Source organism: Coenobita brevimanus, chromosome 1 (assembly GCF_032717465.1).
Source record: "Coenobita brevimanus isolate Jiangsu-jjx chromosome 1, ASM3271746v2, whole genome shotgun sequence".
NCBI classification, from domain to species: domain Eukaryota; kingdom Metazoa; phylum Arthropoda; class Malacostraca; order Decapoda; family Coenobitidae; genus Coenobita; species Coenobita brevimanus.
In genome coordinates, this window is record NC_136954.1 from 42,864,125 (window position 1) to 42,886,568 (window position 22,444).

Consider the following 22,444-nt stretch of genomic DNA (forward strand, 5'->3'; position numbering starts at 1 on the left):
AGAGATATAAAAAACTGACATCTTGAAAGTCAGTCACTCACTGAAACTATTGAAGAGTATGCTGACATTTTTAAAACTATATCTTCCTACAACTATCTCACGTGTGATTGCAAGTTTTCAGTTTAAATCATTCATGGCATGTCATATCGACTTATATAATTAGTTTTGCTATTTCGCCATCAAGATTTAACTCTCATTACAGCGACATCTCGTTTTGGTGCATTCTTGGAATTACTACACGATTTTATTAAGATTATGGGAGCATGATGGTTGTGAAGAGATGAATGAGATTAGGTGTGTGCTATATGCATGATTATGGATCCTCCAACTTTATTTATTAATTTTTTTTAAAGAATAAAGTCGCCTTGGTGCAACAAGAATAATATAAATAAGGCATCAGCGTAGTGGATGGGTAAGATCTCACTACTAGGACGAATTATGAATTGCGTTCTTGACACCGCCACACGATTCTGTTTTGCCCAAGAGAAATCGAACTTCATGAGGGTGCTCTCCTTAACTGAATGAATTCGTGCATGGGTGTGAGAAATAAACTAATGAATCACGTAATCCAGTCAAAGATTTAATATGCACCAGTGGCTCGTTATCTCTGCGTTAATTGCCAATTATTTATATTTTTATCATTGCCTAATAGATTGTAAATATCGTTCGTTACTCTTGCTAGTCCTTTATTTAGACAAGTGTTTATTAGTGAGGATGTCAGTGAGGGGAAGCTTACAGGGATGCTCCTGTGTGTGTGTGTGTGTGTGTGTGTGTGTGTGTGTGTGTGTGTGTGTGTGTCACCACCACCACCCTAAACTTGTTACCACTTCCAGAATGAGGTAAATAGGAATCAGAAGCATTATTTGACATTTCAGCCTCCCACTTTTCGCCCACCAAAAACCCCTTCCATAAATACCATCACACAAAACACATCAATTCCTCAACTCTCCACCAACACAGTTCAGTCAAAGCATCACATACACATTGTCTCCCTTCCGCCCTGTAATGTAGTGATGGCTAATCCCTGCATGCCTTTGTTCTCTCCCTCGCATTCTTCTCTTTTTCACATTCTTCTTACCCTCCTCGACATTCTTCTTACATTCCTCTTATCCACCTTTACCTTCCTTTAATCTTTCTCTTCATTTCTTTTAATTTCCTCTTATACCCCTCTACGTTCCTTTTACCTTCCTCTCCTTTCCTTTTACTTTGCCCTTGTACTCCACTACCTTCTTCATTCCTTCTTACCCTCTTACGCTGCTCTTATCTTTGCGCTCTTCACATTCTCTTACCCTCCTCTGTGTTCCTCTTACCCCTCCTCTTAGTTCCTAACGTTTTCCTTCCCCATGGCTATGTTCCTCACGTCCCTTTTATCTTCTCTCTTTCCATACGTTCCGCTTACCTTCTCTCCTTCTATACGTTCCTCTTACCTTCTCTCCTTCCTTACGTTCCTCATACCTTCTCTCCTTCCATACGTTCCTCTTACCATCTCTCCTTTCTTACGTTCTTACCGTCCCTCCCGTCCTCACGTTCCTCTTCCCACCCTTCCTAACGTTCTTCTTATCTCTCTCTCTCTCTCTCTTCCGTACGTTCCTCTTACCTTGTTGCCCTTCCTTACTGTCGTCTTACCTTCCTCTCCCTTTCTTACATTCCTCTTACCTTCTCTCCCTTCCTTTGGCTTCTCTTACCCTCTTCTCTCATCACTTATGCTCCTTCATCAGTTGTTTAGTCCTCTTGATTAATTCTTTCTCTGTACAGTACTAATACAAATTTCACCGACGACTAGTGAACTATATATTTCTCAGTATATCTTATGTATGTATGCATGTTCTTTATATATATATATATATATATATATATATATATATATATATATATATATATATATTAATGTCTGTATGTATGTATCTACCCGTCTATATATGAATATCTGTGTAGCCTGTGTATATATGTATGTACGTATGTATATGTATGTATGTTCTGTATATATCTGTGTATGAATGTGTATGCATGTATGTGTGTATGTATAAATGTTTATATATGTAATTTATGAACAATACACACACACACACACACACACACACACACACACACACACACACACACACACACACACACACACACACACACACACACACACACACACACACACACACACACACACACACACACACACACACACACACACACACACACACAGTCTGGTCAACGCTTGTATTCTCTTCCAGGTAATATCATGTGATTCTGTTTACCTGAGTCACGGGAACCACAGTGTTATAATTTCCCGTTCAGTACGAGTCACTATGGCCCGTACTCTCGCCGGTCAAGGAAGCTCCTCAACACCCTCTCTAAGAGATTTATTTTTTTCCCATTACACCTTATTATCCTATTCTTAGCTACATAAATCTCTCCTATATCGCCATACTCAGCTTACATAACGTACAAAAGGATATTAACCCCCCATATCTAGAAATGAATCGCTAAGGAAGAGGTGTTAGGGAGCCTCCTTACGCGACGAGAATACAGATAAATACTGATAAACGGTGTCGGTGAAGGCCAGGCAGGGATGGGTAGAATATTGTCAGTAAATATAACATTATGTATACAGGGTGAAAAAATATTCCAGATTTTGTCTAGCCTCCCCTCGAAAATCATCCACTCTTATCTCGTCTGCATGTATTTCTCTCTCTCTCTTTTTTTTTTTTGACAATGATATGTCTCTCTCTCTCTCCCTCCCTCTCTCTCTCTCTGTCTGTCTGTCTCTCTCTCTCTCTCTCTCTCTCTCTCTCTCTCTCTCAGCCAGTCAACAATATAGCACCCTACCTAATACGTTTTTTGTGTTGTTTTTGTTGACTATTTAAAGTTTACATTATTCAGGCCTGCAGCATCAGGTTTCATTTTTATGTTTTCTGTATAATCTTGAGACTGCTGAGGGGAGGTTAGGGCAAAACACACACCTTTTTCCGTCTCGTGCCCCTTCCTGCCGGTTAACATTATAGTGCTTGCCGATACATTTTTGCTGCTGTGTTTGTCTTCAGTATTTTTAACGATATTTGCTTATTACTTTGATATTATCTTTACGTTTTCAGTACAGTACTGAGGTAAAACTACGTCACAACACACAGCTTTTCCCACCATCTCTCTCTTAGCCTACCGTGAAAATACTAGCACAGTTAAGGTGGCGATTTTGTTAAGTATGCTTACGTCGTTATTAGTTGTAGTAGAGCAACCCTGTTCTGTCTGGCAGAGCAAACCCATCAACCGGAGGCAAGCAGCCGCCCCTGTAGGGCTATCCTGTGCAATGAACCTGTGTTCTCTTGCGGTGGACAGCGCTTCGCTACAGCGAACGGCGGAGAAAAGTGTGGGGGTTTGGTTCCTGCATGGACGTCACACCAGAGTAGATTGCACATCACCGCGTTGTATGGTTACCGTTGTAAATGGTTTCCTGGGTAACAGGAATCCTTTAGGCTTGTCACTCAGTGTAGAGTCACCTTGGAAAGAAGTAGACAGCGCTACATTAAGTGAGTGGATGATGGTTTCCACAGCGTACCATCATAACGTTGTTAGTGCGTTGTAGCTTTGGGTTTCGTCGTTTCTTTTCCTTTTTTATTAAAAGGCTGATGCAAGCCAATGCTAAATGTCTTTTTTTTTTTCCCTCTGTCCCTGCCAGCCACCAGTGTTTTGTTTGCCCTGTTACAGATATGGTGCTGACTTTCCTGGTACATCTTATGTTTACGGTGTAAGACTGAGTGAAGCCTGCACTAAACCCCACAGCATTTTCCCAGACTCTCTTCCTGGCAGTCAGCAGTATAACTCATGTTTAGTGTAGTGTGCTTTTTTTTTTTTTTTTTAAATTATGGTGGAGGTACATTTCTAAGGCGAGACACACAACTTTCCTCAATCTTCCCCCGTTTACTATTGAAAAATATAACACTTATGTTCCCTTTATATACATATATATTTTAAAGTATTTTTGTTACCGATATGACCCTTACATTGTTAGCCGTTTCAGCTTTCGATGTATCCCTTTTCCAGACAAAACTGAAGTAAGACCACGCCAGAATAAACAAGTTTTTTCTCTGTCATCTTTTCTCCCCACATTCCTGCCCGTTTGGGTTTCTCAAGGCCGGCGCTGCTGCTCCTCTCTTTCCTTCCTGAATTTCCTCGAGTGAAAGCCTTCGCCCTCGGTGTTATCGGCAGACACGTCAGGCGTCATCCCTGAAAATGCCTACCACTACCGGCCATCCATGAGAGGCGCTGCGGATTTTCTTTGGATATTCTCTTCGGTTCTCTAAAAGTCTGGACCAAGAAAAGATCGTGGTGTTAGTGGAAGTGTACGGCGATTTTACGGGCGGGGAAAAAATCGAGGCATTACGAAAATATGAAGGAAAAAAAAAATGGCAGTTTGTCAAACGATCCAAATACTGTTTGTAATCTAAAAGTTCAAGCCAAGAAAAAATATCCAGGAATTAGCAGAAATGTATGGGTAAAAGAACGGACTACACAATAATGGAGTAATTTTTGCTTTACGTAGGAGAAAACCTTTAAGGCATTATGAAAAAAGATTGGGAACAATTGAAGCTGACTTTAGCTGCTGAAGGACAAATTCAGATATATTATGCAGTAGTCTGATCCAAGGGAAGGAATATTGGTTACCAAAATATATTAATGATCATGGAAAATATACAAGTAAGTGGCACATTTGCGTAATTTGGGAAATCGACAGGAAAAGTGTTGAATCCAGAATACAGTGAAGAGGTGACGTTGATGCCCATGTCTTGCGGGAGGAGTGGACATGGCACGCCATTTTTCCAGGCAGAGAAGGAGGAGGAGGTGGAGGAAGCAGCTCTGCGAGAAGCCTTTACCAAAGCAGTCAGGATTGTTTCAAGAAAATTATATGTCTAACTATGGTGCTGTTCATCAACAACCGGGAGCGAACCTTGTCATGGAGTACGGCAGTAATTATTTATTGTGCTCGTTTTTAACATCCGCATTATCAAAACTGACACACGAAGAGATTAGCAGACGCTCAAATTTGTGCAGTCATTTATGGAACACGTGTACAGTCATTTATGGGATACGTGTACAGTCATTTATGGAACACGTGTAGTCATTAATGAAACCCGTGTACTGTCATGTATGGAACACATATACAGTCATTTATGGAACAAGTGTAAAGTCATTTATGGAACACGTGTACAGTCATTAATGAAACCCGTGTACTGTCATGTATGGAACACGTATACAGTCATTTATGGAACAAGTGTAAAGTCATTTATGGAACACGTGTACAGTCATTTATGGAACACGTGTAATTGTTGTGTGTGATCAACTTGCATCCCACAGTACTGAGTGTAGCAGCGATACAGAAGGTCTGGTAAGTTCTGTTCAGTACATGCATAGGAAATATCGTAAGAAAACTGAGGGTATGTTTTCATTTGCACGTTTAGTTTTAATATGACGGCCCTAAGAGTGTGTCTCCCTGCAATAGAAAACGACAGAGATAAACACAAGCATCATGGGATTTCATGGGATAAAAATGTTATTGTAACAGCCTACAATAAATCCAAGTATTGTTTCTAAATGTGTAAAAAATATTAACTCTGACTTGGTCACATCTATTATTGTTCCATCTAACGTCAGTGAGTCATAGGAGCCCAAGTGCTGATACGTTGCCACCAAGCATTCCATGATCAGGATGAGTCTGGTATTCAGTTTCAAGTAGCACCTCCTTCTCTCCCCTCCTCACTCATAAAAATAGTAAAAAAAAAAAAAAAATGATGGGGAGGCTTATATCCTGCATGATGATGATGATGATGATAATGATGATGATGACGATGATGATGATGATGATGATGATCACTTTCCCTCAGTCTCTAATCTCTCCTCCATTCCTTCACTTGCTCTTTATTCTCTTCCTTCCATCCTTCCCTTCCACCTCACTGCCCACTGTCCCTCTCATTCTTTCTGTTCTTACCTTCTCTTACTCCCACCTCCTTTTCCACTTCTCCCTCTCTCCCTTCCTTCCCTCTCCCACTCCCCCTTCTCTCTCTTCCCATTACCCACTTTTCCTCTAGTACTTTTCTCCATCCCTTTCTCCTTGAGCCTATTTTATTATTTCCCTTCATCCTTCATTTCCATCTCAGTACGACTTTTTTACCCTCCACTACACTCTCCCTCCAGCCCCCATTCCTCCACCTACCTCTCGATTTTCCTATACAACCCCTTGCATCTCTCTCTCTCTCTCTCTCTCTCTCTCTCTCACACACACACACACACACACACACACACACACACACACACACACACACACACACACACACACACACACACACACACACACACACACACACACACACACACACACACACACACACACACACACACACACACACACACACACACACACACACACACACACACACACACACACACATCCCTTTCCAGTTTCCTACATATACAGTAAAATGCATTAACTCGTGCCTTGCCTCATTTTGTATATGTTTTGAGGCCTATAATTCCCTGATTTACATACATATTTACATAGAGACAAGAGCTGTATGCAAATTCTGTCCCCCTCCCCCTCACCACCTGGTCCAGCATTCTAACTCCCTTCTCCCCCCTTTCCTAGCTTCCCTCCTCCTGACTCCTTCCTCTCACCCTCTTAGCCTCTCCCCATCTGCTTCCCTTACCCTCCCTCTTCCCTTAGTCTACCCCTCCCCTCTAGTCCCTCTCACATTTAGAAGCCTCTCGTCCCCTCTCCCCCATCCTCGCTGATTTTGACGCCTTCCTCATCCCCCTCATCCTCTCTTTCACCCTTATTTCCACCCATTCTTAGTCTACCTTCCCCTCATCCACCAAGGCTATCTCCCTCTCCCTTCTTATCTCCTCTTCTCCCCTTACCCCCTCCCCAATTTAACCTATCCTACCCCCATTCCTGTGTGTGTGTGTGTGTGTGTGTGTGTGTGTGTGTGTGTGTGTGTGTCTTTACTGCTGTCTTTTATACTGCCTCTTCTGTGTATTTTGTAGTCTTGCGCTGGTATTTTAATTCGATTTACGTTGTGATAATGTATTCACCAAAGACAACGTTATGCGAGCCTGAGAGTGTTAATAGTGGCCAAATCACGCCTGTCACTGAAACAGAAGAAACGCAATTGCCAGCGGAACATGGGAGGCGTGAATGTGACTGCTGGAATCATTTTTGCTCTTACTAAATTACCACCACTACCGCCATGCCCAGCAGCAGGGAGAGACTGAAGAATTTTCATGTAAGATTTTTGTGGCGAATACTGGAACGTTGTCTTGGTTATTTTTCGTGTGTGTGTGTGTGTGTGTGTGTGTGTGTGTGTGTGTGTGTGTGTGTGTGTGTGTGTGTGTGTGTGTTTCCTGTCTCACCATTTTGACGGGTGCGCTTTTTTGGTCACTTTTATTTTCAGGATATATTGTGTGTGTGTGTGTGTGTGTGTGTGTGTGTGTGTGTGTGTGACATAGTATGTAATTTCCGTGTTATGAAAACGCTAGTGATAGAAAAAAACTCGCGAAAATCATGCCTCTCCATCATATAATAATTGACTAACGCGGGGGAATAAAAGAAAATGACAGACACACAACATCTCTCCCTCTTTGGGTGTGTCGGGGTAAGCACTGCAGGGGAACACTATTATAAGATAATTTAGTGCATACAGGCTAAGATGCTGGCTCACTTTAGGGAATGTAGAGACAGTGGGATTCATTTTTAAGGAGCAGGGCATCACATAAGTTTTATATTCTGGCTACCGATTGGATGGTTTCTTTAGCTCAGTGGAAGACCTTGCCCTTTAGTGTTAATCCAAAAGTATTTGTAGATAGATAGATAGATGGATGGATGGATGGATGGATGGAGGTACTGTTGTGTTTGTGATGCTTTTGTAATAGGTGCAGAAGTGGTAATAAGAGAGTGTCAGACTTGAAACAGCAGAGGTGGAAGTAGTAAAGATGAAAATGACCGAGAAGGAGATTGCATGATCATAATGAAGGAGAGGAAAATGATACAAGGATTCAGCAGTATGAAAGAGAGGTAGCAGGTTTAAAAGAAGTGAAGAAAGAAAGATTAGAGAGAAAAAACAACAGAGATAAGATTAGCAGAGACGAAGACTGAAGACTGAAGGAACATAATGGACAGGAGGAAAATAATGCATGCATGGTTCAGGATTATAAGAGAGGTAACAGGTATAGAAGTGGCAAGAGGAGTGCCCTGGGATGGCAGCTGACTGATGCAGGAGGGTGATGTTGTCATTCTTTTCTCTCTTACAAGCCACTGGTGAGAGAGAGAGAGAGAGAGAGAGAGAGAGAGAGAGAGAGAGAGAGAGAGAGAGAGAGAGAGAGAGAGAAGCGTATCAACCCTGCAAGGAAACTGAGTAATGCAAGGGGTTTAGCTCACTTCTTTCTCCCTAACAAACCATTGACGTCAAGAGCAGCAGTTGACGTAAGAACAATGAGTTAGTCTCCGGCCTGACAATGACTAAGTCCCCTTTGGCTAATTGGCTGATGTGTCTCGCCACCTGAGCTGTACACGTTTCCCGCTCCTGGCCTCTCGTGCGGCAGGCAACATTCCTTCAGTATTCACCAAGGGTAAGGCGCAAAACAGATTATGCTTGGGTACGGAAGTCCTGATCAATTACCGAATATTTCCTATACACGGTGGTCCATACATGGCGCTCCTCTTCTACTCTGCCGGGTGATTTCTCGCGTGTTGCGGGGACGGCCCAGTCATTGTTGTCAGTGGCTTTCTTCCTGCATCATCTATTGATTTCCAGCTCCTGCTACCACACTCACGCCCACACCTGCATACTCAGCCGTTCCCGCAGCACACGAGGTACCCCCAGATTAGTTCGGGGAGCGGGGGGGGGGGGAATGGCGCACTTTGTATTTGCAAATGAAGTGATACTCCTGCAATGTTCAGATAGATATATTACAAAACGGATTTTCCCTGCACGTACAAATTCACTACAGTACACCCTCTTGAGTATGGTATAGTGTTCACTTAGCTATTGGTATTTCATTCACTTGAAAAAAATACAGCTCATGCAATAACCCTGCGATTGATCTGTTGCAGTGCAGAAAATCTGTCTCCAGTGACGATCTTTCACCCGAATAAAATCGTCTTGCGATGGATGAAATAGAAGGTTATTGGTGAAACAACACTCTCAGGCTTGTGTGACGCACTGTCTATTGAATATTATTACCTGCTTCAGCTGGAATAGAATACTACAGGTGTCCTTTCCACAAGTATTAATAATTGATATACTGCTTTGCCTTGCATGTGGAAGCAGAAGTAAGTCCTAAACTGCTATGTACTGTTGACTGAAATACCTCAGTAGTCCTCCAGTATTCACGTATGTAGGAACACATATTACCCGCGCATATGGCATCTGAAAAAACATGCTCGTTAGCAAAATCTTCTCTTCCAGATAACGTCATGTGATTTATTTACCTGGGAATGAGTCATAGGAGCCTGAGAGTTATAATGCAGATTAATCTTATGTAAAGGAACATATAAACCTGTGTTGCTTTTCCTCCTGCAGTTATTATTGATTTTACGTAGAATTATGAAAATCGCTGGTAATACAGGACAAAATTTCCCATCGCTTTAGTTATATGCAATGGCAGATCAAGTAAATAAAAGCAAAATATATTACTACTGCACATGGAAATATAATTAAGCACTTCACTACGATGACGTTATCGCCATTTTACTCGTGCAGACTTCCAGATGATTTTATTTCGCATAGAAAAAATATGCACGGAAGTTGAGCAGTGATCCTCCCCTTGTATTTGTTGTGGTGGTCGCTTACAAAGCAGCCACTGGAAGTACATGAGTAACTCACACGCTGCTATTTCAGTCACAAATAAGTGGAAAAAGAGGCCAAGCATTACTGTTTCACACACACACACACACACACACACACACACACACACACACACACACACACACACACACACACACACACACACACCGTGTCTGGTCGACCCCCATCTATTCGTCTTAAGCCTGGCGTCACATCTGTTGCTCATTCTTCCTCGTAGGAAGGCCTGGCAAGGAGCTCAATATCTGGAGAGAGAGAGAGAGAGAGAGAGAGAGAGAGAGAGAGAGAGAGAGAGAGAGAGAGAAAAAAAAAATTATTGGCCCTGTTGTCATGGCAGTAGGAGACTCTGTAGTATATTTTCCATGATCATAAATTTTATACATTACACAGTTATAAATTCTTCGTTTTTGAAAATATATCTTTATCTATCTATCAATCTATTGCCAGACGCCGTAATCCCGTAAGGGGTGGCCATAAAGAAATCTCCTCCATGTCGCTCTGTCCTCCACCATTTCACCGCCCTGCTCGCAGCTCACACACCCCTCTCTCATATACTTTTCCACTCCATCCCTCCATCTCATCGCTGACAGAGTTTGCATGCATAACATAGGACAAAAGCTTGTATACGAAGAGTGTAGCGGAGTGTAGTGCAGGTGTATGTAGTTAAGTGCAGTAGTGTGAGGTATGGTGGTGAGACGTGGCAGTGTCTGGTATAAGTGTTTTTTCAGATATGACCGTGCGAAGCGTGGCAGTGTGAAATCTGGTTGTGTAATGTGGTAGTGTGAAGTGTGAGAGGGATTTGGACGTCTGTGGTCTGGTAGTGAGAGATACGGCAGTGTGTGGTGTGACTGAGATTTGGTGGTATATTATGTGGCATTGGGAAATGTGGCCGTATGTGGTGTGGTAGTGTAAGGTGTAGGTCGAAATACAGTTCTGTGAATTGTGGCGGTGTCTGATATGCCAGTATGATGTATAGAAGTATGAGGTGTGGTAGTGTGAGGTATGTCAGTGTGAGATATAACAGTATGTATAAGGTGCAGCAGTGTAAAGTGTGGAAGAGTGAGTTATAGCTGACTGTGATGTTGCAATATGAGATGTGGCAGTGTGAGATATGGTAGTATGTTGTGTAGCAGTAAGAGATGTGGTAGTGTGAGATGCTGAATTTAGCAGTGTGAGGTGTGGCAGTGTGATGTTGCAGTATGGAATGTGGCAGTGTGGAGTGTAGCAGTTTGAGATGTGACATTGTGCGATGAGGCAGTGCAAGGTGTTTCCGGTATGAGGTGTGGCAGTTGGGGATATGACAGTGTTATATGTTTGTGAAATGTGTTGGTTACGGTAACTTCAAATGCACAGTAACTTCTTTGACACCCTATTTTATTGCGATAAATTATATTGACATCTTCAGGCCAAGGACTACGTTTCCATGTTTTGAAGCTATTTCTAGACAGTTTTGCTCAACGTAGGAAAGAATTTGAAAATAATATTGGTTTTATATATATCTTTTATTACCCGCTTCACTGCTAAGGGGACACTCATTATGTGAATCAGATAGTTTAGTAAGACCAATAGTAAAGTGAAAATGATACGTCCTGGGAGTGAAGGAGTCAGGTAATGTTGTGGGTGGTGGATGTAAAGTGGATACCATCTTGTTAACTGATCTTTCATATCAGCCCGCCGACATGCCTTAGGGCTTTATCGTGTGTGTCATAGGAGGCTTCGTAGCATCCCTGTCTTTGTGGCTTCTTTTGCATCCTGCACCTTAAAATTCATTTGTGTACCTATACAGTTTTAATTTCTACAAACTTTACACCAGTAACATGTAAGAGGATAAAGAGACGTAATATGCGGAAGAAATTGCTAAGGAAGAGTTTTTCGAAAACTTTGTTGCCGTTTTGAATACGATCCTTGAGGACCCCCCCACTGATACCGTAATACCAGATTGGAGTGTGGTATACATGGCGTATAACACAAGAGACAGTAGGTGTTAGTGTCCAAGTGCCAGGATGACGAGTGAGAGCTGCAGATAACCAGCACTTTGTTGATATGTCGGAGGTGGGTGACTGGACCTCTGAAACGTGTTACTTAAACTTTGCCTAGTGTCGAGTTGGAGAAAATACAAATAAAAATAAAATTCTGCAGAGGACCAGCCATTGATCGGTGTGTCGTAGGTGGATAACTGGATTTTGGAAACGGGCTACCTAACCTATGTCCAGAGTCGAATTAATTGAAATAGATGAAGATGAACACGAAAAAGTCTACGGTCAGATAGATGAAAAAGTACCATAAAGTTTTTAAAATTCTGTCATCTAATATTTCTAGTGTCATGTCTAAAATGAGATGTATTTCTAATGTAATACTCGAAACACGGGTAAAATTCAAACATCATTAGTTTAAAAATATATATAAAATGCCAGAACACCTTTTTCCACCCAAGTTCGGAGAGATTAAATTCTAGAAAACGAAACTTTTTGCCCCCCCCCCCTTTTTTTTTTTTTTTTTTTTTTCAGCCGAGGTTCGATACGCGGTACATTTGACATGCCTTATCCGAAATAAGCTTTAAATATATGTTTATAATTAACATAACATCTATACTATGACGATGAATAAAGTCTTTTAGTAATAGCAAAAATAAAAGGTGATATTTCGTCGTGCAAAGATTTCAGGAGATTTTTGTGGACGGGGACTGGTCACTTGTAAGCTGAGACAAAAATCGACTTTTGGTAACGAGAATAATGTAGTTAAGCTTTGTGCCGTCAACTTAGGGCCAGCGCCTCACGTCACTTCGTTCCAATACCCCTTATCTTATCTCAGCCATCCCACCCCCTGACTCCAGTCAGCTCACCAGAACCACCTCCTTTGACTCACTTATTTCCTTTTTCACTCTCTTTACCTCTTACATTTCCATTGTCACCTCCACCCATCGTTTCAAGCCTACTTACTTCCTCTTACTTTTCCTCCCCTAGGCCAGTTCCTCACCTTCACTTTCCCGTACTCATTACCCCTCATCATTCCCCTACCCATTACCGGTCATCATTCCCCAACTCATTACCCCACCAATCATTCCACTTACCTCCCTTCACTCCCCTATCCATTATCCTACCATTCATTCTCCTACCCATTACGCCTCCCTTCATTCCCCTACCCATTATCCCTACCCTCATTCCCCTACCCATTACCCCTCCTTTCAGTCCCCTACCCATTACCCCTCCCTTCATTCCCCTACCCATTATCCCTATCTTCATTCCCTTACCCATTACCCCTCCTTTCATTCCCCTACCCATTACCCCTCCTTTCATTCCCCTACCCATTACCCCTCCCTTCATTCCCCTATCCATTACCCCTTCCTTCATTCCCCTACCTCTCCCTTCATTCCGCTACCCATTACCCCTCCTTTCTTTCCCCTACCCAGTACCCCTCCCTTCATTCCCCTACCCATTAACCCTCACATAATTTTCTTTCCTTCTTCACACCTCTAGCCTGTCTCATTTCTCCCCTCTCCTACTTTCCTCTCACCCTTCCCTCTTACATCACCCCTACCCGTCTCCTCTCTTCTACCACTTCTTCCCCTTACACATTCCCTTCACCCCAACAAATTTTCACTTACACCTCCTCCCTTACTCCCACCCCATTTCACACCTTACCACCCAATAAATCACCCCTCATCCCTATTAATCTCTCCTCGTCTCACCTCAGGTCATCTCCCTTGTCACCCCAGATTAATTCCCCTCACTCGACACAGTCCATGGAGTAGCCAGCCAGCGTCCTCTCTCAAGTCATTGGGGGGCTTATTCTCACTGCCTTGGGGACTGTCGTAACACTTCTTCCCTAGTGATTTATCTGGCCTGTTACACATTAAAATTCTCGTGTGTGCTCTTGAACTACCTTCAACTCGTTCAATAAAGCGAGTCAGTTTCTCTTGCTACCATCAGACAGTTTTCGTTAAGACCCTCCCTCCCCGCCTCTTTTTTTTTTTTTTTTTTGAGAAGTGGTAAAGGATAGGCCAGAATTAGAGAATTATGCTGTGATAGGAGAGGAGGCAGAGGGGAAAGGGGAGGGGAGGAGAGGGGGGAGAGGTGAAAGGGGAGGGGGAGAGAGGGGAGAGGGGAGAGGAGGAGAGGGGGAGAAAGGAGAGGGGATGAGAGGAGAGGGCAAGTGAGGGGGGGATGAGAGTAAACAGCGAGGAAATAAAGGGTTGTGGGGAGGTAAGATGGAGATGAGAAGAGAGAGAGAGAGAGAGAGAGAGAGAGAGAGAGAGAGTACAAAGGAAAACAAACAGCAACAAACCTTATAGTCCTTTCGAGGCTGTTTGTTACTGAGTAGACTATGACTACAAGATCTAACTCTACATGCTGAAGGATAAGGATAGTAAAGCAAGAAGGCTCCCCCCGCCTCCAACCTCTCCAGTCAAAACTGGCAAGAAAAAGTGAGATAAACCACCATGCAGCATGGAAAAACTGACATGGAAATTTCATAGGAAAGACTGAAAAGGAAAAGTTACATTCTAAAATACTTTATCTATAAGCTACCAGTATGAATAACCTGGAAGAGGAAGTAGTAAAGTAAAATGAATAATCGAATAAAAAAATAAATGATGCATGTCAGTACGGGTACGTTGAGTTGACGGGGCGTCTCCGGACACAGCTTGGAAATTGCACGGTGCAGTGTGGATGTTCAGGGGTGGTACGGCAGCCTTGCCTGGCGCTATTAAGGTAGGCAGTAGTCAGTCAGGCCCCAGCTCCGTTCATTCCACTGAGATTAGGAACTTTCCCATGCGGGACAAGCACAGAAGTCACCTCCTAGAGCAGTGACCCCTGATACAATAAAAAAATCCTAATGGTGAGAGAGAGAGAGAGAGAGAGAGAGAGAGAGAGAGAGAGAGAGAGAGATGAGGGGAAAAGGGGAAAGGGGTCAGGTAGATAGATAAGCGAGGGATGATGAAGAGTGTGAGAGCCAAGGGCGAGGATTGGCCGAATTAATGGATGGGAAGGAGGGAAAGGAAAGAGAGAAAATGAGGGAGAGAGAACAGGAAAGAAGGGAAGAAGGAGGGGCAGAAAGAATGACGAGGAAGAAAAGTGGATGTTACTTTCATTCTATTCATACTGTCTCTAAATTATTTTCAGAGTAGAATGGAGTTCAGAAAATGATGGGGTTAAATATAGCCTTCATTATTCTCTATAGCATAACAGATCTCTTTAAGGCTGCATAAAACTGACAGGACTTGGCAGGAAATAGCGGGGCGTCATTTCCGTTTTATATTTGCTCCCTCTTAACGATTATATTTGGGGCAGGACAGAATTTTTACTGAGTGGATTAACTGTGGTCTGCATTAAAATCTTTGTAAATACACTTCAAACGACGACTGAAATCTGACCTGGTTTATTCTTGTTACCATTAAAGGATTTTATTCGTGTTATAGTTGATCGTCGTATAAACAATAAACTGAGTGGTAGCTGAGTTCGTCCACACTTTTTCTCGTATTCTCATACGCTAAGGAAGCCCTCTAACACATTTTCCTAAGCGATATATTCTGCTCATTTCACTTTACTGTCCTCTTCTGTATTATTTAAATCCTTCCTGTATCGTTGTCCGGTACATAAATAAATAAAAAAAGGTTGATAAAAGGCCACATCAAAAATATATCGCTTTGGAAGACGTGCTAGAACGCATCCATAGCCGACGAGAATCCGTGTGACCTTTTTTAGTGCATTTGTGCTGCAAGAAGACACTTTTATTGCGCGTCCCCGCGCCGGAGGGGCTCGGAGACGGGTATTGTTTTCACTCGGTTTGTCTGTCTGTCTGTCTGTCTGTCAGTCAGTCTCTCTGCTAACAACTTTACGCAAAAAATACTTGTGAGATTTTAACTAAAATTACAGGGATGATGGGCTGTGACCTTCTGATCACCTGATTAAATCTGAGGCGAAACTGAGACAGATCCAGGCTGTAGGCCACCCCCCCCCATAAAAAAAAAAAACAGGGACGGGTAAAAATCGTTTTTTCGCCGTAACCCCTTTCAAATTCGTCCTATCGGGCATAAAAATCGCCAATTTTCACCCGATTTACTCCAATTTTGATATGTGACATCTTTGACCAGAAATCCTTTTGTGTTTATACGTCATCATTAAAATGACTGCCGTGGACGGGTTTGCTGTGCCTTGGCACCGCTCCTTGTTCATCTTAGGAAAGGCCCCTCGCATTCGCAACAACAACAGCAGCAGCAGCAGGAGCAGCAGCAGGAGTAGTAGTAGTAGTAGTACTAGTAGTAGTAACCCCAGGTTCATTTGAATGTGAACCCAGTAGACTGCAGGGTGAAGTTGCCCCCCCCCCTCATGCAGTGCAGTTTCTCCCTTTCAGGGGGTAGAGTGTTGAGGAGCATTTGTATAAGGAGACAACGGAACCCTTCAGTTATGTCAGTGACACCGCGCGAAGGCGCCCTTCTCCAGCTTCTCACATTGAAGGGCTTCGATAAGGCTGCCTTGTATCAGCCACTACCGGTCAAGTTTTACACTAAGCTAAGTAAAGTCGTTGGGAAATGGCAAGAATAAAAAAAAAATGGCCTTTGTTATCTCACTGGCTTTCGTTGGGCACGTTTAGTTAGTTGATTTTGTCTTGCTTAAAGACAGTTTTGTACCGTTGATGGAAAGTATATACTGTAAATCAGATGGCCTGAACTGTCACAGTATATCGACTTTTTTCTCACCCGAATAAAATGGTTTGAGTTCAGCGTGCGTAAGTAATTCAAAGTGCGTCTGAGGCAGTGAAAAGGATGGTCCTGTCACAATGAGGTCATGTCAGTTGCCCTATTTATTTTGACTTGGCCCAAAATGGCCATCTCCATCTTGAATGCTGAGGCGTAACTGTAGATTAACACTAGAATATGATACCGTTCACGAAGTGCTGTGAAAAGGATATAGAGCCGTATCATTATATACTCTTACCAGAGCTATGTGAAATAAGTAGCAAAAGGACAAAAATCTGACAGAAACCAAACTGTTTTATTAAACTGTATGTTAGCATGGGATTATGAACGCGGTATTAAGAGTATAATACTAAGTCCATTTTACCTTAGATTGGCCCAGGTGTTCGTCCTTTTGCAGATTATTTCACGTTTCTCGGTGGCAGAACTACTGCTTTAAATCATTTCACAGCACTTCGTGACTAGCATCATATTCTAGCGTGAATTTATTGTTGGAACTCAGCAGTCAAGATGGATAGATGGCAGTTTTAGGTCAAACTGGAGATAATGGGGTACAGTATCATTAATTCCCTGGTGACTTGGAAGAGTAGCATTGCAAATAAATCCAGGCGATTTTATTTAGTGTATAGTGAGTCATAGGAGCTTGAGCGTGTTACGAGGGGAGACTGGACTGAAGTGAGGAGAGACTTAATGCCCTCTGCTCTACTTCCTTTCCTCTCCTAACATTCCTAACCCTCCTCCCTTCCTCCCGTTACTCTAATTTCTCCCCTTCCCCATCTCTCTCAGCGCGAAGCATAGGGATCGTGTGTACAGTTATGTTTATATGTGTAAGTATATACGTCTGTTTTTATAAAAGATGAGGGTGAGAAAAAGGGGGTAAGATATAAACAACATTTACCTCGTTTTCATCTTTTCTTCCCTCCTCTCCACCCCCTTACTTTACCTCCAAATCCCCAATCCCCGTTTTTCCTCTCACCCCTGCCAGAGCTTTATGGCTCTGACCCCTACCAAACCCCTCTACTCGTCTTCCCTCTCTTCTCTCCTTTCCTCCTGTCCCCCATACGCTATTTCCCTCAGCAGCGAACCATCGCCAACATTCGTGTGTGTGTGTGTGTGTGTGTGTGTGTGTGTGTGTGTGTGTGTGTGTGTGTGTGTGTGTGTGTGTGTGTGTGTGTGTGCGTGCGCGCGCACTGAAAATTATGTCGGGATGAAGGTGAAGAGAGGTAAGCACAATCCTTCCTCCTCATCCCTCTCTTCTCTTCATTTCCCCCCCTCTCCCCACCTCCTCCTTTCTCCGAAGCTCCCATCCTCTCCCCTTCGTCACTCATCCTTCGCCCCCCCACCTGTCTTTTCTTGTCATCTCACCTGTTCCCTTTTCCTCTCCTTTCCCTCTTCCAATCTTTTCCTTTCCCCTTTCCTCTTACACGAGCTCTTACCCCTTTCTTTCCTCTCACCCACCCTCCTATCTCCCAGCTCCCTCCAGTTCTTCTTCCTTCCCTTCCCTCATCACCACTTTCCCCACTCCTCAACCCCCACTACCCCTTATTCTCCCTCTCATCTCTTAAGCCTCCCCCCCTCCCTCCCTTTTTCCCTCCTGTCAAATACCTCTTCACCCAGCTTCCTCTGCCCTCCCCCTTCCCTCTCGTATCCTCCTCCCCCACCCATCTCCCATCCACCTCCACCTCCCCTCTCTCATCACCCCTTCCCTCTCTCATCCCGCCTTCCCCTCCTCTCTCTCATCCTCCTTTCCTCTCCCCTCTCGCATCCCCTTCCCTCCTACCCTCTCGTATCCTCCCTCCCTCACCCATACCGCATCCACCCTCCCCCTCCCATCTCGTAACTCCCTTCCCCCTTCCTTCTCGCATCCTCCCGCCATCCAGCCGTAGCCACTATGTATATATGTATATTTGCCCCCACTCCCAGAAACTCCTATTCCCATAAAAATTTCTTACTTTTATGCCAGAGAGCTATTTTTCTTTATATTATTGCCCTTTATTTGCTTTTGCTTTATTGATTTTTTTTTTTTAAGGGGGGTGAGTTGGGGGGAGGGTAGTCAAATGGTGGGTGACAGAGCGACTTGGAGGCGTTCTGTCTGAGGCCACCCTTTGCGGGATTAGGGCGTCGGGCTATAGATAGATAGATAGATTTTTTTTTTCCTCTGTATATCCTGAGTGTAGATGTAGATCACCCATGTGGCCAGTTATGGAAAAGAAGTTTGCGTTGAACAGTTTTTGTTGTTGTTATTATTATTATTATTATTATTATTATTATTATTATTACTAGTTGAGCAGAGGGTGTTGCAATGGTTTGGGCATATGGAGAGAATGGATAATGAGCGATTGGTGAAAAAGATAACTAGATCTGATGTGAGAGGTGTAAGACTGAGAGGAAGACCACGAATAGGATGGATGGACAGTGTGAAGAGAGCGCTGGATGCGAGAGGGATGTCTGTTGAGCAAGGAAGAGTGGCTGTGCGTGACAGAAATAAATGGAGAGAAATTGTGAATGAATAAGTGATGACGCAGCCCTGAGGGGATATTCTCCCGCATTTGGTCTGATCAGCTAGTCAGGTCAGGTGCGGGTAAGGGGATGGGTCTGTTATGATGTGGCAGGGGTAAACCAGTTCTGCTGTCGGGCCCTGCTGTGGATGTCACTGATTGCATTGCGCAGTTGACCCTTGTGTGGTGTGATGCGGTGAGGATCTGTCCGTTCTCCCCTTTGGGGCTAAGATGCGAATGAATGTGTTTGAATGGATGAGTAAATGGAGAGTGAGTCGTCCTGTCTCGGCTACCTCCCTTTCCTTGGGGGAAGCAGCCTAGGTATATAGATAGAGATAGACTATTATTATTATTATTATTTTTATTTTTATTATTATTATTATTATTATTATTATTATTATAGTAGTAGTAGTAGTAGTAGTAGTAGTAGTTGTTGTTGTTGTTGTTATTGTTGTAATAGTAGTAGTAGTAAAAGAAGCAATAATAGCAGTCACAGCAGCATCAGCAACAACAGTATTTGTTCTTTTATTATTATTGTTATTATTATTACTGTTATTATTAGCAGTAGTAGCAGTAGTAGTAGTAGTAATTATTATTATTATTATTATTATTATTATTATTATTATTATAATTACTACTACTACTATTACTACTACATTTTTATTATTTTACATAAGAGGCACAGAGGACAGAGGGAATCAAGTTCGCTCCTACGAAACGACACAGAGACACATAAAACATAGACATCGGAACAAGAAGCACAGTACAGACGTACGTGTTCCCGTAGGTAAAACACACAGGTGATAGTAAGAACAATCAGCACATAACAGATACAGGGCAAAAGAATAAGTTAGCACATGAGAGAGAGAGAGAGAGAGAGAGAGAGAGAGAGAGAGAGAGAGAGTCTCTAACCTTAATATGGCGACTTAAGTTACTGTTCACCCGACAAAGTAACTACAGTAAATATTGGCTCATTCCTAAGTGGCCTTGGATATCCCGTAACATCTCTACCTTAACGATTTTTCCAGCACGTTATCCTTCAATATCGTCTTCTATGCTACTAGTCCAAGCTGTATCGAATTTAAACCGATATAAATAATGAATCATACAAGGGAATGTTAAGGAGTGATATGGAAAATAAATCGAAAAAAGACTAGGGGCTAAGACACCTCCTGTGTATTCTAGAAAAGCAAGGCCTAGAGAGGAAATGATAAGTTAAGGTGAGGAGAGTACATACCGTAGGGGATAAGTAGGTGTGTGTGTTGGGTCAGTACTTCTTACCTGCCCAGATGAAGAGTTTGTCTCGTGTTAGTCATTGGGTTCAGACATCTGCATTATTTTTTAAGTTGGAATCTGACCTCACTAACGCCTCGAATTCTGACCCATTGTTCCTATTCTATCTGTCCATGCTTTCTGGTCACGACCCTGCCCCATCCTTGAGTGGGAAAGAGGCTTTGATGGTGATAAGAGTGATGAGGGTGGTGATGATCAAATGATGATGATGATGATGGTAATGGTGATATTGATGATGATGATGGTGATGTTGATGATGGTGATGTTGATGATGATGATATTGATGATGATGATAATGATGATGATGGTGATGTTGTTGATGATGATGATGATTCTCACTTACTACTCTAGTTCTCATCTCTCTCTCTCCCCCAGTTTGCCGTCAGTTCTCGCGGCCTGTGTGGGCGATGGTCGGGTCGGTCCAGCCTGACAGCTTCGATACGCTCCACTCCTACGCCAACACCTTCCAGATGCCCTTCGTTACGCCCTGGTTCCCGGAAAATGTGAGTACCTGCATTACTTATTTACCTGTTATTGAATTTGTGTGTTTATAATGTGTGCTGGGGGGGAGGTGATCTTAAGATGGAGCTGGGATTAGGAAAGGAGGGAAGAGAAGGAGGAAAAAGAGGTAGAAGTGTAGTAGAGGATATGAAGGACGAAAGGGTAGAGAAAGAAGGAAGAGAAAATGGAAGAAAAAGTGGAGGTGGAGGAGAACTGGTAAGAATATGACGATGGATGAAGAGAGATGATGAAAGGAGGAGACGAAGAGGGCTACGGTACTCACTATGCTTACGCCAATACCTTCCAGATTCCATTCACCAATACTTAATTCCCAGAAGATGTGAGTACCTAAAGATTATATTTATAGCGTAGTTTATTTTACAAATTTATGAATTATGAAGAAATATTTTGTAAAAGAGTATGAATGTGAAGTGACAAAAAGTTGGAGACAGTATTATCACATGAAAAATCGTTTTTCTTTTAATGACATACGAGTATTCAATGTATTGCATGGTGAAGGAATAGTTATACCATATCCTCAACACTTTTCTTCCAGAGTACACCAACACTTATGTAACTGCTACAGCACAATAGTACGTATATTGCAGGAAAAAATAATAAAATAATTTATGGATTGGCTTACATGTGGTTAGGCTATACTGTCGCGATCAATCTCCTTTTTTTTTTTTTTTTCTTGCCATCCCTACTACATCTTCATACATCTTTTCAAATGTATGTTTTTATTAGTTGCCAAGATTAAAAGAAAAAAAGGAAATGAACGAGGGCTTTTGGTCAAAGTACCTGTGCAAGGTAAGCGGGGTCTTGACTATATTGAAGTAAAATGTACATTAATACTTCTGTCCCTGAATTTATGGAAGGTGCGAAGAATCTGTCTTTCAAGAATCATACCTGCTGGAGGCTGAAGGTTCACTGCAAAAGAGAAGACCATTGCTTGTGTTATTTTAGAGATACCATTTGGGGAAAGAAAACAGAATCTGGAGATACCGGTAGTTTTTTTTTTTTATGTTTTTGCCACGTTGGTGGTGGTGTTGGGAACAGAAACGCTCAAAGACGTTGGATAGAAGCCTGTAAAGGCTTAAAACGCCTTGTGTTTGGGAGTCCTAAAGGTGTTTGTTAAGGCTAATGGGCGTGTCGACACAATAGGTACGTGGTGATAACAGTGATGTTGGGGTGAGTACGGGTTAAACTGGAAAGATGGAAAAATGATGGAGACGGAGCAGCGAGATGGAAGAACAAGGGTTAGTTAGAGGTGAATATTCCATTAATCTTTTTTAGGGAAAGGAGGAAGTTGGATAAAGGAGAAAGGGGGGAGGAGGAAGGAAGAGAAGGAACAGAAAGGATGAGAGGGATTAGGATGGAGGAACAGCAGGAGGTGGAGGGGACTTTATAGAGAAGAACCAATAATGATCATCATGACCATGATGAACGTGAAGAGAAATGAGAATGTGACAGTCTGGTCGATACATCCTGATAGCTTGGAAATTCAGCACTGTTTATTTAGTTATACACAAATTGTATTCTGTGTATCTTTATTCGGGTTGGGATTAGGAAAGAACATATATTTTTATACTGAACGAGGAATGGAGATTGGGAAA

At 42.6% G+C, this 22,444-nt stretch overlaps 1 protein-coding gene across 1 annotated transcript in view; it reads left to right on the plus strand.

Annotated features, from left to right (window-relative positions):
- Positions 1-22,444, plus strand: part of LOC145395488 (glutamate receptor 1-like) — a 690,806-nt gene that overhangs the window by 38,434 nt on the left and 629,928 nt on the right. Inside the window, exon 4 of the mRNA XM_080269120.1 lies at positions 20,703-20,830. Coding sequence (XP_080125246.1) covers positions 20,703-20,830 — 128 coding nt within the window. The remainder of the gene's footprint in view (positions 1-20,702; positions 20,831-22,444) is intronic.